This window comes from Corvus cornix, chromosome 3 (assembly GCF_000738735.6).
Source record: "Corvus cornix cornix isolate S_Up_H32 chromosome 3, ASM73873v5, whole genome shotgun sequence".
Classification (NCBI taxonomy): Eukaryota; Metazoa; Chordata; class Aves; order Passeriformes; family Corvidae; genus Corvus; species Corvus cornix.
The window spans coordinates 90,234,752-90,254,656 of record NC_047056.1 but is presented as its reverse complement, the minus strand read 5'-3'; the positions used below and the strand labels follow the sequence as shown (position 1 = coordinate 90,254,656).

The 19,905-nt window shown below is 36.4% G+C and overlaps 1 protein-coding gene across 3 annotated transcripts in view; it reads right to left on the bottom strand.

Annotated features, from left to right (window-relative positions):
* Window positions 1–19,905, bottom strand: part of COL21A1 (collagen type XXI alpha 1 chain) — a 95,550-nt gene that overhangs the window by 18,152 nt on the left and 57,493 nt on the right. For all 3 annotated transcript variants that reach the window (XM_039569545.1, XM_019290911.1, XM_019290914.1), the window contains 2 exons: window positions 4,427–4,471; window positions 4,029–4,082 (listed from right to left, as the gene is read on the bottom strand). In XM_039569545.1, the coding sequence (XP_039425479.1) occupies window positions 4,029–4,082; window positions 4,427–4,471 (99 nt within the window). The remainder of the gene's footprint in view (window positions 1–4,028; window positions 4,083–4,426; window positions 4,472–19,905) is intronic.

Here is a 19,905-nt window from a genome sequence, read left to right as displayed (position 1 = left end):
AATACAATCTGCTATGAGAGTGTGCTTAAGACACAGTGTAAAATAAAAGCATTATGATAAAAAAAGTCAATTAAATAAGGCCTGGAAATCTAACTTGTCAGGAATTAAATGTTACCAGTTATTCCAACTGATAATATTTTCAAAATTTGCTGTCATTGTTATTTGATCTTTGCTTTTATACAAATAAAAGCAATCACCTTCCATTTAGTACTACGTTAGGAACAGTTCACTCCCATGACATTATCTCAGACTTTTCTCAAAAGTTACATGTAATCAAAACCACATATTTTTTACACAGATTACAACTCAGCTTTGCAGAAATATATTAAACTTCATTTTCTAAAACTAAAAGGGTGTCTTTGTTTCTGCAATAGAAGAAAAGATTCAGAATATCTAAAACAAGATGTAATTCTGTAGCCATGGTTTTCGGAATTTTGACAGTTTTCTGGTATTTAATGTGTGCTTTACCATTAACCAAAGATTAATATATATTAACCAAAGATTAATTCAGGTTTTTTTCTCAATTTATGATAAGAAAGTGCTGGTCACCGAAACTTTCCATTAATAAATATAGCAACCTATTCTTTAGGCCACAGACACAGGCCTGTAAATACAAATAAACTGTATCAAACACAAGACTAGAAATTTTATTGAATAATTTCCAACAATTTCCTGAACTTTGAAGAGTAGATATGCTTGTTCTTACTTACATAGAAAATCAGTCTTCTTATCAAAGATGATGCAGTTAATCTAGTATAATATATTATTTGGTAAACAAAGGTTTACCTCAACCCATTTCTTCCATCATTTTGGAATAGAATTACCAATTCCTCTCCAGCTGGCTTGAAGTTTCTGAGGACTGTTTACACTCATAACCTAAGAGACTGTGTATTCCCATTAAACATTTGCTTATGGACTGTGTTAAGCACCAGCTTTGATGCAAGAAGACTAAGAAAATAATAATTTGGTTTTGGCGCCTAATCTTGATTATATTAATGCTGTCTTAACTCACTTGAACATTAAGCCTGCTTCTTCCCTTTTCCTCTTTTTATTTATATAGCAAAGTAAGGTTTTATTAATTTTCATGTTGCTGTAAGGTATAATTCAGTTTAGCTGCTTGAAATCAAATCTGATGTTATCTATTGACCTCACTTCTGAAATACAGCTCTCTTCATTTTGTGATCTTTTTTTTGCATTCCTTGAAGACTACCTTCCTTTTCCAAAAAACCTTGTGCAATGACTATTTTCTTCTCCTCAGATTTCTCTTCTTTTCTCCTGGCTAGCACATTAATCAATAGAGAAAAGTGAGCACAAGTTTGGGGAGGTATTGCAGGAAGGGACAAGAAATGTGACTGAGGGATTTCTGGCTCCTTTCACATTGCCACCTCAGTGTAGCCCTGTGTTTCATATCACGTAACACACTGGGAGTCTACACTCTGCCACCTCACTAGATCATTTCCAGTGAAACCCATATCAGTCCTTGGATTACAGAAGTGGCATATGCTCATCAAAAATATCCCTCATTCATTTTATCTTATACAAAGTAGAAATACTATATGTACAGAATAGCTGCTTTTTTTCCTTTCAATTAAATCAGCTATGTGTACACATCCACATTGACCTGCAAACACATATCAGACAAGGAAAATCAGAAAATACATTTAGTATAATTAAAGATCAAGTATACATCTCCAGGAAAAGGAGAAATAAAACCTATTTTTCCTGGTTCCCTTTCTTGCACTTTCATTACTAGGCCATATTTAACTTGTTTAAAAAATTACACCAACACAACTAAGTGAAATCAGCACACTGCAAGAATGAAATGTTCAGATACAATATAGGAAAAGCTTGAGAACATGATCTGAAAACTATATAAAATTAGAAGAGAATGTCCTGAACAAAAATGTAGAACAATTCAAGGACATAAAACGTAGCATTACTCTCCTATTTTCCAGAGCTGACATTATATGGCAGGTAAATTAATAAATTGCTGGTGTTGGCAATGCAATAGGGATAGTCATTACCAAAGAAGAACTTGTTACTGAAAAATTTTCCCAAGCTATTAATAGACCATCCACAAGCTTTCCATCTGTTTTTTCTGGAACAAACATATTCAGTGTGACTAATACAAGGAAAATCCCACTATCTTTCCTGGTTTAAATTCCCTAATGGCATATAACATATTCAAATATTCCATGCATCAATCTCCTATTTAATTTATCAGGTGACAAAAAAATACATTAAATGAGTTGACAGGAAAGAGGAATAAATTATTTTCAAGTGTATCATGAACCAGATGTTATTTATCTAAATAAAATTTAAAGAAAACATGGTAGGTGAGTTAAATAAATATGCACGCTTTGGAATCCCACAAGGCCTTATTATAGTTGATGATATAGCCTTCCCTCTGGCATTTTGTTCAACTTTGGTCAGAAAGAAATGGAGAAAAAAATTCCAGCAACAGGCAATAAAAATAGTTAGGAGGCACAGGTGAGAGAGCAAATGTTCACGTTAACTAAGTGTATGGATACTTGAACTTTCAGTTCAGGCACTGTTTCATGCAAATTTGATCTGGACAACTGCAATACCTGGTTGTCAAGGAAATCTATTTTTTCCAGAGAAGATCTTTAGGTGGCTGCAAAAGTCCTCTAAATTCATGAAAAGAAAATTAACCAATGTACTCTCTTTATACAAAAAAAGCTTTCTGATATCTGTAATGTAGTGATTGTGCCTGCGGCAGTCAGGAAAGGAAGAGCTGCTGTGTGGACAGGGGTAAGTCTATAATGTAGGAAATCCTGAATATTCTGGATGACAGAGTAGCCCAGAATTTTTAAAATCTGAAACTAATTTCAATTTTTGTCTCCAACAAAAACTCTTTCAGTTTTAATTGATCATATATATTTTATTAAGGAACTGTAAGAAGAGGAAAGAGAGGGGAGGGGAGGAGAGGAGAGGGAGAGGCCATACTATGAGGCCTCATAGTAGCATACTCCAGCACCAATATCTAAATGATGCTGAGGTTAGTAGTTACTTTCATACTCAGATGGCTAATCTGGCATGCAGTGACATGCAGTTATGCAAGACTGCACATACCAAGATGGTCAAATATACATGTTGCTAACCTTCATCCAAACAAGGATTCTCTTCAGAATAGGGAATACTGCAGTGGGATGTAAGCCCAACTAATTTTGGTATCAGGTCTGCCCTTACACAGTCCAGAAGATGGTAACCTTAGCTAGGATGTTAAAGAGATTCATCAAAAAGAGGATTATAAGGTCCACACTGAGAGCCTTGGCATCTTCTTCCTTCAAGGGTCCTGTCATCCAACCAAATGAGGCACAAGCCACCACAGCAACCCTGCAGTCACTGAAAGTGGGAAAGAATGGTGCCTGAAAAGATTATTGCTGTCATGCAAGGAAAGGTAGGTACTAAGATGGTCTTAACAGCGTGACAGTACTGATGACTGAGGAATTAATATCAAGGCCCATTTAGAGAACCACTGAGTATTCTGCATTTGTCCTTGAAGATATAAATATATACTACTTCTATTTTAACACTACAAAGTGATACCAGAAACCCCTTTGTCTATCAAAATGGATGAAATCCAGCCTGACTACTGGACGTCAAGGGGAAGCTCACTGATGAAGATTTTCATAGGGAAAGACCTCAAGAAAAGATGGGAGAGCTAAATCGTGAGACAGACGAGTTATTAAACTGAACAATACAATCTCTTAACAACCTGCAAAATCCAAGAACCTATAAAAATGTACTCTCGCCTCTTGTCAAGATATTCAGAGGCTTAAAGTAATGGCAAGGGTAACAGAAAAAAACAGTTCACAGCTTTCAGTCAGAATTTCCACAGTGCAAATATGTCACTGAGCTAAAAACTTACATTTGTCATAGCCTTGTCTTTTCAACCTGAAAATGGTAGTTTGCTCCTGTATTTGCCACTGCATGTTTGTTTATGACAAGCAGAGAAGGACAACACCACAATTATTTGTTCATAATAACAAAATTTTTCAGCTTACAGTATCTCCTGGTGACCCTTTTGCTCCTGGTTGACCTGGTGGTCCAATCTCACCCTGTATTTTTTACATAAAGAGAAAAATTCTGTGACTAATGCACATATACTTAACAATTTTTTAATATATTCTTTAATTATGCGGATTTAGTTAGTTAAGATTGTTTCTCAAGGTATTACGAAATTAGCATGGTTTCTTTTAAACTATTCATTCCTTCTGGAATAGTTGAAATAAAAACTAATGAGAGATTTTTAAACATGCCATGAATTATCTCCATTGTTTTGCAGCATTGATTTGATGTCACAAATCCCCACTATGAAAACTCTTCTCTAAGCCTGAACCCTTAGTTTGGAATGGGTATACATAGTACAGATTTTAACTATATTTTGAACAGCTAATAGTACCTTTTGTCCTTTTGCTCCTTGATTTCCAGGAATTCCAGGAATTCCCTGAGAAGGAAATAGAAAACCTTTTAAATATATGGAATAATTTCACCAGAATTTTTTCAGCATTTGCCTAAATGGTTTGTGTTCAAAATATGGGCAAGGAAAAGAAAAAACAAAACCAAAAAAAAAAACCAAAACCAAAACAAACAATAAACTCACAAGCAACAACAAAAAACAATATAAAAACCCAAGAATAAAAATCCCTCAAAGCAGCAAAAATACGTAGGAGAAAGAGCTCCAGCTGGAAACATGCAAACTTATCTAGGGATACAGTGAAACACTAATGTTGAATTGTTCCCCACTGCTTTTGTTGCAGGAGTCCACGTCTGCTGCTGGGCAGGCTCACATGCTCTTGCTTGCTCCAAAACCCTGACTGACACAGTGAAAGAAACCACTTTACATTATCCGTAAGATTCCTCACATAAGTTAAAGCAAAAGCCCTGGTCAGCGGCACCATCAGTATGACAGATCATATTTTCTCATCTAAAATACAGTGACTTTAAAGAGACAGATACAGTTTTATTTGATGTATACTAGCTGCTACCTCCATAAATACATGAAGATCTCTGCCATTTCCTCAACATCATTGCTCATTCAGCTCTACAGTATATATCACATTTTTCTTCCAGTGATCATTTAATTGAACATGATTCAGGTTAAAACAAAACTTCATATATGCTTAAAGCAGAAGCCTACATAGTAAGTCTGTTTTTTTCTCTCAAGTAAAAACTATTCAGATTTGTTGGACAGACAATGTTCTTACTTGTACCATGATTAATTTGCAGCAAGAATTTGGGTAACAGACTTTACATTTTAATCTAATATTGAAAATAATATGTTGCAGTGAAGACAAGAGGACTGTTCTAGACACCACCAAAACAAATGCATTCTATGGGAAAAAAATAACACGAATGTGACAACCATAACCCAATCGTCTCCATATGGATTACACCTGTGCAAAAGATAGTTCCATTGTTTTGCAGTTTACACCCACTTCTAGTAAATAATGACAAGCAGAAACAGTTCATTGGTCAGTGGCATATGAGTTAACGATTATATCCTGAGCATTTTACAGACCATCAAAATTCTAATGTATCTATCATGAAAGGAAAAGATCAAATAATGTAATAAAAAGAACTTGAAAATAATGCCTCATACTGAGGCTTTCACATTATGTTACATAACTCTTCTTTTGTGCAAAACCTTAGATCTTTTGCACAAATAATGAGATGGGAAATAGGGCACGTTTGTCACCACATTTAGGAACTTCCAGACCTATCTGTGAGTTCTCAATATAATTATTTAAGATAATTATTTAATATAATATTTAATAATGTAGTTATTCATTTCTGTAGCTGTAAAATATAAAACCAAATTATGGGTGTCTGTACCTGTAATATAAACCAGAATTTCATATATGCTGAAAAAACATCCCACTAGGCAGCAACCTTGTTGTCCTGAATGTACCAAAGCTTTCCATAGTTACAATTCTGTGCAATTTGGAGGGCTCAGAGAAGACAGTTCCACACACTTATCCAACACAACAAATTATTTACCATGATATAAGCATGCCTAGAAGGAAAAACACAGTGTCCTGCTGAGCTGGGTTGATCTTTCTTGGTTAAAATAAATTGCTGGTACAAGACATTTCATTTTATATCAGTGACGAAGAAAGACAAAACTCCAAGAGCAATTGTAAAACTAAGTCACATTTCTGGTTTTTTCCCTTTCTGACTGATTCTGCACTACTGAGGTATGTGGAACTTAGGCCCTTAAGTCAGTGAGAGCTGGTCCAGACCTTAAAATTCTCTTACGGTTCATTGACATTCACTCAGCTAAGAATGCATCTATTGCTTATGCTGATGTAAGTGATTTCCAGAGTACATGGGGTGGAGATTTTCAGTTACTCTCCACATGTCAGCTGGTATAAAAGGAGGAGAATGAGTATTTCCCACTAATTATTTTTCTGTGTAGCTTCCATGGTTCAATAATTACAAAGACTAATTTCTGTAGGATCAGCTCCAGATTACCTAAAAATTTAAAACTGATTTCTTCTCATTATCTGTCCCAATCTATTACTTCCATTTACATGGATAATCTCTGGTTATGCCAATTAGAATTATTTGCACTTTCTCAGAAGACAAGGGTAAAAGGCTGTTTAGGTATCAAGAGTTTCTTACCTAACTTCTAAGTCAAAAGCCAACTCAAGCTATGGAAATGTGTCTTGTTCCCAAACAGAGATTTCATACACAATACAAATCCTCAGAATCTGAGCATATATTTTATTTTAGCCCCATGAGTAATAAGACATTTTTAATACGAAGTAATGTTTAATAAGATGCCATAACACTAACTAAACCGTCGAAGAAACCTTACTTCAATTATCAAAAAATGCATTCTTACTTTAAAGTATGAGGCAAAGCAATTATTTTTACACCATTTGTAAGACAAAGATTTAATTTTTTTGGAGAGTATATTGCAAATAAAATTATCACAAATGCCTGTGTTTAATCAAAACTTAATATGAAACACATTCATCATGCAATTTTTCTGCCACTAAGGGAAAAACAATGTTTGGAACTGCTACAAATGGGAAAACTGCCACCCACTGGGAGTAATAGAATTAATGCTGTGGAATAATTCATGATTCACTGGCCTATAGAAAAAAAAACTGCCTTTGGCGACGTCCTTTGCAAAACTATCAAGCACATTTTGTTCATATATAACATGAAAAGGAGTTGTAATTCTAAAGTTTCTTTTTCCTTGTCTTTCCCAAAAATGCATGTTAAATGGTTTGTATGTATCACATACGCAGCTATAATGCCAACAGAAAGTAGCATTACATTTCTAGCCAGAATAGCTAAAAACCAAACCATCTCCTGTGCTTTACTGATTTCTGTCCTTGTAACAGTTGAAGCATTTCTATACTTCTGAATCAGTTAATTTGCTCCCCTTTTTCTTCATGTAAGGTTTATTCAGTGTTTCTTCATATTGTCTCGGTTTTGGAGACAAAACTTCAGGAGGAAAGGGCCTCCCCTTTTCCTCCAATAAGACAAGTGGGTCACAAAAAGTGAAAGTGGGAAAAAGAAACCGAACTGTTTATTAACACGCAAAGAAAACAGGGTAGAAGAGGATTAAAAAAACCCTCAAAATATGACAAATTCCCAGAGAGAGAACAGCCAGCCGGGCTCAGACCAGCCAGGGCCACCCCCGCAGGGTCCCCGGACCAGCAAGGAGGGAAGGGAGGCAGTGAGGCAAGGGAAGAAAAAAAGAACAAGAAAAAAACCAACAGAACCTTCTCCCAGCTAGCTGGAACACAAAGGAAAACAAAAAGGAGCACAGTGCTCCCGGCGCGCTCCCTCCCGAGCCCCTGGAGCCGTTGGGCTGAGCCGTTCAACTGCCCCGCACTCAGTCTCGTGGCCCCGCCCCCCGGGTCCGTCTTAAAGGCACAGCGTCCTTGGGCACTGAGCGGACGGTTAAGGAATACAGCTGGAGGTGGGGTCCGAGGCTGTGACCCAGGAAGAGGTGACCAGTCCGGGGAGATGGTCCCGAAAGGAGTCGCCTGCCCGAGGTCCGGTGTCTTCCTCTCAGCTGCTGGCAGAGGAGCCCTTGCAGAAGCTGTCAGCTCTTTAGTGATATCAGCTCGTGATTCCAGCTCAGCTCTGCAAGGCAGCCTCTAGGCCAAACCAGACCGGAAAGAGAGACGAGAAGACCCGTATGGCTGGTTCCGCACGAAGGTAGCTTTGTTGTGGGTTCCCTCCGGCGAAGGGAAGCCAGGGACGAGCTCTCTCTCTACAGAGGCGAACTGGTCTTCTTTTATAGGGATACAGGGGATCAGCAAGGGGACCAATGGATTACAGAGGGTCTGGGATAGACCAATGGGTTACAGAATGATCTGCATAGGGTATCCCAAAGGATTGTGGGTCTACTTTTCCTCACCATGACTCCAAAGTAGTCACCTTTCCAGGGAGTCCTGCTGGGCGATTGCAAAATCTTTTATCTCAGCAGACATCCCTCCAGGGCAGTGGCTGGGCATATCCCACAGTTAAGGAATAAAGCGGCTTCGTAACATCACCCCAGGACACATATTTAAAAATTAAGTTAATTGCAAGCACTGCCTCAGTTCATTCAGCATCATCAATCCAACTTTTTCAATTACCTTCACTTCATTCCAATGTCTTCCTCCTTTATTTGAAATTTTCCCTTAAATGGGAAGTCCTCCCTTACCCCATAAAAGCCTGTAATATTATTCATTATTTTAGCCTTAATCAGAAAGTGCCATCGTCACATGAAATTTAAAGTCAGCAAGATAGTCTAGCAAATCTAATCCCTTGGTTTAAAATCATGTTTAATCTAAAAATTCTTACCTCCAGTTCTACCACATACTGCTGAGTTTGTGCCTAAATGCTAATGTCATTGTGTACCTGTCTGGCAGCTAACCAACATTTTTTGAGACTGGGTAAGGACTACTCTCCTTATTCTTTATTCAGCCTCTGTTGCTTGTTTAATCATTTATCTTCCACCCTGTGTCACCTACGTGTACCTAGAAGCCTTTCTAAAGTCTGGTTAGGCCTGGGAAGGCTATGCAGAGTAACCCCAGGACCTAAAGTGACGCTTGAATGCCATGTAGATAATTGAAATAATCTCTAGTGTCACTGAAGGTGCTGTGGGATCGAAGATCTACCTTTTGAAAAAGATGTCACTCTGCTCTAGAAGCTGTGTCGTGCATGCCAAATGCTGCAGTTGTCCTCACACAAATCCAATGGCTCTTGGTGGCAATGCCCAGGCAGCCAAATCCCACACACCTTGATGTCTACTTCTGTCTCAATATCATCGCAAAATGAAACTCATCTTGGTATGCAACTAAAGCCCTGGATGCAGTCTTCCTCAGCTGCAGCCTGCACAGCTGGGACTTCAGAACACCCAAAAGCATTAATTTGTTTCTATTGTGATGATGAACCTCAATTATGATAGTTATAAAATTCTGTATAAATATTCTCTTTTATTCCAGTTTCAGCAATTTAAATAAATCTTCCATTCTTTGATAATATCTGGCAGATAGAATGGATTTAACTGTAAGAGGAAAATGTTTTCACAATCCCTGGAAAAATTTTCTTGTAGCTTTCATTAATCATCAGGTGTCTATTTTTATTTTGGATTATATTAAACAGATGGATTTTCTTCCATGCAGCCTCACAAAAAATCCATTAAGGAAATTGCCTGGGGCCTTATATACACTTTAACTAGATATAAGCATTTTTACTTAAGACACAAGCTACATTTCTCAAAATATTTCCCACTTTTTCTAGCTAGTACCAGGATTATTTGCGTCACCCTTATGTTTAACTTTATGCTTGCAAACAGTGGAAGAAACCATGCAGAAGACCTTTTTCTAAAACAAAACAAAACCTATTTTAAGTCTTAAAATGAGTACATATTAGCTTATTTCTATTCTTCATTTTCTGCTACTGTCTTTAATATTTCCCATTTCTTCTGTGCCTGTTAGGACAGGATGCCCTATTATGGAAAGTAGGAATTTCTAGGCTACAGGTAACATATCCATAATCATAAAATTTTATCTCTTCTCTGGAAGATGTGAAATTATAGAGTTATTTCCAAAGGCTCTTCTGTTATGAGCAAACTACTTTGCAGTCAGTTCCCCAGGTAGATGTAGAGAACATTAGTATAACTCTCTTTATTATCTTATTTTCTTCTGATAAAAAGATGGCTTTTATAGCATATGTGACTTCTCTGATTTATGTTTCAATCAAATGGTTCCTTCTACTCTGAAAAATCTGCAATTCTGATTCTGGGAAGACCCTAAAGGACATTACATGAATTACAGCAATAGAACAAGATACAAAAAAGATATCTATCTATCCACATGTTCCCATGATCCCTTTAAACACTTGAAAAATACAACTCTTTATGTATTACTGATCCTTACTTGAAAAAGCCTATTTGATGATACATGAGAGATTTACTGGAGGCATGCAAAAAGTACAAGTCAAGACATAATTTGGATGAAAGTACAACAGTCAAAATACTTTTTAAAAGATTACAGCAAATCCTTGATAATCCTAATAGAATGAAAGACACAAACCAAATTTGGATAATGTATAAAACTGGGAAAGAAATTCAATGAAGCTGAATCTGCTACTACTGAGTAGTTGCAATTGATGAAAGAAAAAAAAAGGGCTACATACAAAGAAGCATTCCCACAGACCTAATGACTATGCACCAGACTAGCATAGCAGCTTTAAATTAGGTTCAGGAAAGGAAAAAGCATTACCAAGATCTTTGCAGTTATAAGACCACAGCTTTCAAACACTTCTTTGGCAAATCAGTTATTAGCAATAAAACACACATGTTTAATGTGGAACAGAGTGACCCTTATTGCACTGCCAACAACACAGACCTTGGAAACTATAATCTGAAAGCTGGAAATACTAACAGAAAATGAAAACTCTGTATATCTTGTCACAGGCTGAAATCAGTGTTACTCTTGTTTCTTGTAAAGAACCCTCAAAAGAATATGAACGTCAGACTTGCCAAATCTTCATGGATCCAAAGGTGGGCAGACAAACTTGAACTCCCAGCCCTTCAGGTGACACCATGATGCCCTCCCTCTGCCTATCATGCTACCACCAGCCTTAGAGACTGTGAAAACCAACATCCAGTCTGTCTAGAAATCTTACAGACTTCTAAACCCTGACAAACTGACCCATATTTGACACTTACACTTAAAGACACTGATACTCAAGCAGTTACATGCCTTCAGAATGCTTTAAAATTTCTCCACCACTTAAATTATGGAGAAAAACTTATGATGGGTCACAGCACTTGAGCACCTTGCACACATAGGACAGGGCAGGCTGAGGCCAGCAGAGCCTCCCCGAAGGGCACCCAGTGCTGCTCTGCTCCTTACACCCAACACATAACCAAAGAGCTCTGTTCACACAGGTCACACTGATGCAGGACAGACTTTTCAGCCACATCCCTTTCCCATAGTAAGGAACCACTCAGTTAAATTAGCAGTGAGTAAGTTTAACAACAAATCATGCCTTTTTTTTTTTCTTTTCATTTTGGTGGATTCTGTGAAATTGGTCACAGAATGCAGCAGGACTGTGTTCCAAAAGGGACTGTAAAATTCCTACAGAATTGGTCCATTGCTGGCTATTAAGCAGGATGGGCCAGCCTGCATCTTTGGCTAAGAAAGTCCCAAAAGCTCTGACAATCTGGCAGTAAATAACAGGTGGGGGAAAAAATCATTTTCTACATACTCCTATCCATTCCCAGAGAAACAGTTCTGTGGTAGTTCCTTTAGTCTTCATCTGTTTGGCAGTTGTTACATGTTTAAGAAATAGCTAAGAAAAGCTGGAACAAAGACTGGCACGAAACCCTTCCAGAGCACAAAGAAAGAAAATCACACCTTGACTCATTCAGCAATCACTAAGACTAAATTTCATTACTAAAACTAACTACTAAAGCAAAAAAATCAATTTGCACAGTAAGAGGCAAAGGTTTCTTCTTAAAATGGTTTAATAATATTAACCAAAATAATGGCTAAATCTTGAAAATGGATTTAAATTCACTCTGATTAAAGATCATGGTGTTTTGTTTTGTTTTGTTTTGATTTTTGTTATGGATGAGAAGCTAAGACTGTATTCTGACAAGACTTTCCATAGCTTCAACTCAGAGTAATTTTAACATGTAAGGATTAAAAAACGAAACACTTACCATACAAATTTCCCCTAATTTTCTAGCACTGTATTTACTTGAGGTTCTGAGACTTGAGTATCGGCTTCTCAATTTCATGTTTAAAGCTCTTGGTGGACAAGAATAATCCAATGCTATTGACCAAGACGGTCACTCAGAAGAAACACAACAAGTAACTAATTACTTTGACAGCCCAACTACCACTTGAACACAAAACTAACAAAGAAGCCCTGCTATAAGTTGTTTGCTTCTTTTTCTCCAGCATATTTTCTGGAGGGCTTCAATTAAAATAACTTTAATTAATCCAAATATCTAAACTGTCTAAGAGAGCCAGAACAAAAATTACCAACCCATCAATAAATACTTGTCTTCTATTTGAGACAAGTATTTAATGATGGGTTGAATGCAGATATAATTTTCACTGTAGAAAAAATCATATCAAAGAAATAGACTAAATATATCTACTTGACTGTATGAGGTGAAATGAAAGCCATTCTGGGTAATTCTCAGAATGCAGGCTGTAGATTTGATGCCAGATACAGCACTTAGAGCTCTGATGCAGTTACAGCTAGAGGGTTTTGTATCACTACCCTGACCACAGTTCTCAAGGAGGCTGTAACTCAGACCTTCTTAGGACTCAACAAATTTTTTCTCTGGCTTCTCCCATGTTGAAGAAGAACGATGACTAGCTAGAAAACTGGGTACACTGTTACTACTCTGTTGAAGTTGGATCAGAGGAAGGAAAGTCAAACATCCTTTTGGTAAACTTCTTCCTACTTGTGGTTTAGTAACTTACCATAAGCATGCTGCGAAGCATAGAATAGAACAGCAATGTGCAAATGAAATCAACTGAAATAATAAATATGTGTGTCTGCTACATTCTAACCGATTGTCTTCTTCATTCATACTCTACTCTCTATTTGGTTTCTAAGTACAGTAATTAGCTGGGGGAAGTTTCTCTTTGGTCTTCAGTCAGTGGAAATCCCAGCAGATATTTACCTAAGTCATAAAATGTAAAGAAGAAAATTGTATAGCAAGAATAAGAGGAGATGTTGCCCTTTAAAGATTAAATCGGCACATGTGAAACAATGACTACCAGAAGTATAAACATCAACTTTCCTGGCACTAACATGTCAGATGCCATCCCAATATACAACATATACAAGTCCAAACATTCTCTTCAAGCCTTTCCTTCTTCAGAAAAGCCTTTCTTGGCTGAATGAAATTAGCACACAAGTTCAGGAATGCTCTAAATGTTACTACTGACATCAGGTGGATCCAAAAGAATGCAAATGAGTCCTTTTTTAAATATCACATGTCAAAGGAAGTGAATGTTGAGCACTTCAGGCATACATATTTTATTCCATTTTACCATTTAACTTTCAAGATCTTTACTAGCTACTCTCAGCAGGATGAACTAACCAATTGCAGGCACACACACATTACATTGCTTTAGTTCTTATTTTAAGCCAATTCAGCAAATACACTTTTAACTGATACTTGAGAATAAAGAAATTTCTGATAAAGAACACAAGATCAATTTACAGTTGTGTGGATTTGTCCATTCAACTTTTCAAAAAATCTATATTTGATCAAGTCCAGCAATTTTTTAGAATGTCTTTTTTTCAGTCCAAGAAGTAGTACATTAATATAGTTTAAATTTATCAGTACTTCATTTGCCCAAAGTAACAAAAACAATTCATCAGAAATGTTTTTGAATGATAATCAGGTGTAGTAAACTGATGTCTTCCCACTTAAAAATACATTAAGTCAAATTGCATAGCTATAATGTTAAAGTGCCGAAATAACAATTTCTACAGAAAAACCCACTGCAATATGAATACCAAGAAAATCTAGTTTCTGGTACTGAGAAAAAAGGTAGTGATGTTTATAAGCACATGCATATTGCATTCTCTGCAATTTATGTGAAGGCCTCCAGTTTCCTAAATGCACAAGCATTTAAACAGACAAACATTTAAATGTGTTTTTGGGGAGTGTTACCATGAGAGAGTATATTGGATGTGTAATGAATACATCCATACCACCAAGTTGATTCACTCTTGGTTTCAAACCAGATGCCTAGACTCCTCCTTAGCCAAGCTGAAAACATGACAGCTAAAGGCTCAAGCTACATATCATCATTCCCTCAGTGGGAAAAAACACAGGTGGAACATGTGTCTTACTCCAGACAGAATAAGTTTATGCCAAAGCACTTCTTCTGGCAATTAAAGCTCACTTTCTAGTACAGATAACCAAGATGAATAATATCAAGCTTAAAGTCTCTACATGAATATTTCCAATAAACACCCCAAATTATTTTAATGCATAGAAGAAATCAGATTCTTCAGAAGATCCCGTGGTTTTGTGTAAAAATGGGTCTAGCTCATTGGAATAAGTCATGGAATACAAATAAATCATCACTACCACTAATTTTGTGCTTGGAAGATAGTTACTGTACTCTTTAACAAAGCTGCACCTTTAAGTGCTCACTGCAGACAATTCTTTCAGAATCATACTGTTTTAACACTCTCTTTCAGTTTATAAAAGACTAATAAATTATTAAGAGAGATTTTAACAAATGACAAGCACCTGTTTATTGTAACACAGCTCATCAAGTTGATAGAAAGATTTTATATTGGTACAACACATTTGTTAGAGGAATTTCTATCTCTATGTTCACAAAACAGCAGCAATAGGGAAGGAATGCTGGCATCTAATTTGTATCAGCATATGAATTAATAAGAAAAGTGCCAAAGTAGCCATAAAAGGTCACTACAGCATACAAGCAGAAAACAGAGTACTCTGAGTACCATTTATAACTATTTATAGCATATGCCATTCATGCCCACAATGGGTTTACAACTAGAGCTTTCATATTTCCTTACAACTTTTAATAATTTCCTTTTTTTAACATTGCATTTGTAAAACAGTCTTAAAGAAATGTTAGCAGGGCATGCCACCTCTTCTCTACATAATTTTCCAAAATTATCAAATTTAAAATGGCATTAAAGGAAAAAAATAACAAAAAATACTTTCCCAAGTCTCTGTAGACAAAACAAAACCAAAAAAGATAATATAATTATTGCAAATTATTATAATTAATGTAATTGCACTGTGTGAGGATATAAATTTAAAAATTAGAAATCATGATGGACAGGCAGAAAGTGTGAATTAGATGGGAGAGAACTCTTAGCTTTACAACTTAGAAAAGCCGGCATTATTTTCCAAGCTGCATTAGGTTAGTGGGTCCAAGTTAATTACAGCATTTACTGTGGCCCCAGTCCAGACTGAATTCAATGGGAATCTTTCCATTGACTTCAATGCGCTTTGGATCAGCAACTATGCTGTCATGTCTTGTATCATTTTTGTCAACTGGGAATAATAAAGGAACTCAGATTAGCCTGCCTGAAGTTCTAGAAGTCTTCTAATTACCTGTTTCATTACAGCACTAATCTCATATTTATCTTCTTAACAGCAATTAACTCTTCTGTAATTATAGTATGGAATGAATTTAATTAAAATAACTTATCAGTCAGAATGAAGATAACCTAGGTTGAAAATCTGCTCAAAATACATACAGCTGCCTAGAAGTTACACTTGACAGAAAAACCTCCATTCAGTCTAAAAAACGTTTGAGCTTACAGCACTATGTAATTAACAAATGATTGCTGAAAAGTATTGTGAAGTCAAAGCTGTCATCTTCCCCTTTCTCAAGTGAGAGCAAGATTAACAACATCTGTTATATAGCTCAAGCACACAGAAAGTCATCAGCAAGCCTCTGCCCTGTCTACTTCAACAATTTGGATATTAGAAGAAGGAATAAAGGATCAATACTAAAAAGCACATTGAACTAATCAAACCTACTTGTAAAGAAAGAATGAATGGAATATGCCTACAAAAATCATCACTATCAGCTGTTTATGTATAAAAAATCACCCCACCCAAATAACAATTTATTTTTTTATTTACAGGTAAAAGAATTTTCAAAAAAGAAATAGGTGTTCTTTTGAGACCCACAAGACATTATTTGCAGAGAAAATGCTAGTCCTTTACATCCCTTATGACTGCAATGCTGACACCTTTGAAAAGCAGGCCATCAGAGTTCAGCTCCTACTATCGAGGCATCTCAGACTAGTGGAAAAGCATGAATATCAGATCAGAAACTAAAAATTTTGATAGACTCACACCAACCACTTTGTTGAGTCTCCTGACCACTTTTCTCTTAAAAACTGATATATTTGCTATTAAAACTCGTAATTTCCTCTTAAACGTAGGAAATAATTTCTTTTTTATATCCTACTTACAAAGAGAGCACTATTTTATAGCAGCGCCGAATTTAAGGTGATATAAAATCTGAATGAGTATTTAGTGCTCTGTGGAATATTTCCACAAGTAATAAATTCATGCAACACATGATCTTTTGAGCACTGGAAATACAAGAGGATCTTTATGCTTTAATCTATGAAGAGATTAAAAGTAGAAATAGAATAATCAGACTAGGTGCATAAAAAACAAAGTAACACTTTCAGAAAGGAATTTTTTTCACAAGGCCTACTGCACAAATATACAATAGAGTTTTTAAGTTTGCTTTTATCCTCAGTGTTTCATAACTCAGTATGTAAATGCAAATACAAGACACAAATGTTGAGTAAATGGCATCCTAGTACCTAAAATTGGTACAAACTAACATAACATCAACATAAGGTGCATCAAGCAAAACATTACAAGACACAGAGAGGAAAATAATAGTAACAAAAACACCCCAAACTTTGCACTGCGTATTACTGTATTACTAAGTCAGGAATTTTCTTTCCTTTTTTCCTGTTTCTATCAATCTCAGCACAGCTATTAGATGCAGTAGAATTACATTAACTTTATGTTTACTTTTCAAACATACAGGACACCTAGCTATTACCAGTTTGTTTTCAGGATTTCTGCATTATGAAGACAGTACAATTTCTGTTGTACCTTTTAGTGTATCTTGAACAGGTTTCAAAAAGAATTCTGCTATCATTGCCTAGCATAAAACACACATTTTTTCAGAGATTGCATTGATCTGTATCTGGCATTCCTGATGCAGTTATGAAAGATCAACAGACAAACCAGGAGCATAGGTATAACAGTGGGAGTCAGGTCAGAAGCTGAAAGTCATGTTATGCTGCTATCGCTGGCACAAATGAGGCCACATCTGAGGTCTTGCAATGTGACCTAAATATTGAGACAAAACTCTACCATTTTAAGTGTTTGCAGATGTATTTCTGAAAAATATGATTTCTGGAGAGTAAACATGAGCAGTTGCAAATGCTCAGACATATTACTTGTGGCAGGAGAGCATATGCTAGGCCTAGAAGAGTGCTATAAATGTCCTGCCAGCTTTACCCACAAGCACTCACTTCAGAGTTCCCATCTGCATAATTGCAAACACAAGGAGCTTGCACTGAAATCCAATTCTGAAAAACCCTACCTATGTTAAAAAAGGCAGCCAGGCTGAAATTAATCTCAAATAAATCTTTATTTATACTACAGACATTTGTTGCCTCAAAAAATGTATTTATCAAAGCAGCCTGTCATCAGTAAGATAGATAACTAGCCATTAAACTACTCAAGTGACAGCATGTCCTGTTTTTGTCATCAGGAAAATAAGCTTGATTACTACCTTCACTAAATCCCATCTAAATTATTCTGTCCATACTGTCACATGTTGTTCTACAGAGTGGGTAGAACTGGGATAGTCTGGTTAACTGAAGTTCCAAATGGTATTACTGAGGGAAATCAAGCACATAGCTTGAAATTATTTATTTAGCTTTACAACCTACTTCTACTGTTTGTAACTTTGGGGATTAGTAAGAGTAATAATATACCAGAAAGTATTCTGTCCAAAAAATAACCACACATCTCAAAGGCTGGAGGTAATGGGAGTTCAGTTCATCCGTGCTCTCCATTCTAGACAGTTGCTCCTTAGATGTTGTCTCAAGATGCATTCATTTCACAACCATATTATTTTTATTTGCTAAAGCAAGACAGATCATAAGATGACTATTTTTTAAATCATCAACTTAACAAATTAAGCCATGTCTAACACTAATGTGGCTGAATGAAAGCAATAAAGACTGTCTGCATGTATGTTTGTGTGGGTGGGATATCCACGCAACCTGCTGAGCTGTCCCAGGGCCACAGCTGCATGTGGCTGGTTAATGATATAAAGTCATCCAGCTTCACCTGTATCATCCAAGGCTTGTCTTGTGCTTTGGCAGCCTATTTGGCTGGCACAGCATAGATCAATCCCTCTCTTCCACACCAGTGCCCTAACTCTAATGGTATCCCACCAGAGAAGATCACACTGAATTCCACAGAAGGGGAGCCAAGAGGAGGCGCTTACATGTTAGACATGAAATACACATTGGGGGAACAACAGAAGAAACAGAAGCAGTAAGTTGCACAAGACATCACTCACAGCCCCCAAAATCCAGCTCACTTTCCAATAGGTGAAAGACAATTACCCTCAATTGAATAGAGGAGCCCATATATCTCACAGCTGTGGATAGCTCTCATTTTCACAACCCAAACACACACTTTTACCACAATGTTTCTGCACTGAACTGCCCTGCTCTTTGCTCCTCCAGGCCCTAAATAGATGGGAGCGCTGCATTTGCTCATGCAGGATGGTGCTACATCAGCAATAGAGGCAGATGAGCAGGGATGACTCAGTACCTTACATTTCCTAATGGTGACCTTGAGGCAATTTCATGGTCAGCATGTAGACTTTCTACTCTTCAGAACCTCCACTGATTATGAATGAAGCATACAATGCAATTTGGCTTGCCTTATTAAAATTGTTTAAATTTTCTGTAGTTGTTTCTATTTTGGAAGTCTCCCTCTGTATTATTTTGTAGTGATTTTAACAGACTTTTTAGTGCTTTTAATGTCTTAAATCTACCACTTCATTTCCCTTTAAAGCAAAATTATGAGACTTTAGTGATGAGTTTACATTACTGTTTAAAATGTTATATTGTGAAGCATTTATATTAATTTGAAACCAAAATATATTTCTTTAGTAGATATAGTTCATACTTAACCAATGCTATCACACTAGAGTGAGAGCTGTTAAAGTATTAAAAATTTAGTTTTCGCTAGGTTAGAAGTGCCTTTTCCCTTCCATTTCTTAGAATAATTTTTTAAAAAATCACAATGACCAACTAACATTTCTTTCGTAAAAATGAAGAGACAAAATAAGGCTAGGGACAATAAGAGAACTCAACACATTTGTTACGGTGTATCAACTTACAATATACCAAAATCCCTTCAGTTGTATTTTATTATATTAAATTAACATTCACATTCAGTCTTTCTTACATATGAAGATACCATAGACTGTAAAAGGTTAAAACACCTCACAGTTATTTGGGGCAGAAAAAGAGGAAAAAATAAAGCCAAGGGAGGGGTTATGTGTGTTTTTCACTTAAGCCCGACAAGTGGGAAGAAACTCTATTGGGCATGATTTCTCAGTGTTTTGCAGTCTACTCAAAATGTGTTAGGAGGTTTTGGTGAATGTATAAAAAATTTAAATGAAAAAGTTCGAGAATTTTTCTGCTGGAAGTACTTTTTCCGACTCCTCATTATCAAAACTGTCTATCAGATTTCAGTATCATGTAACTCAGACTGCCTCCCATTACATTGAATACCACAAAATTTCTGCAGTATAAAGCTCTATCTTCTTA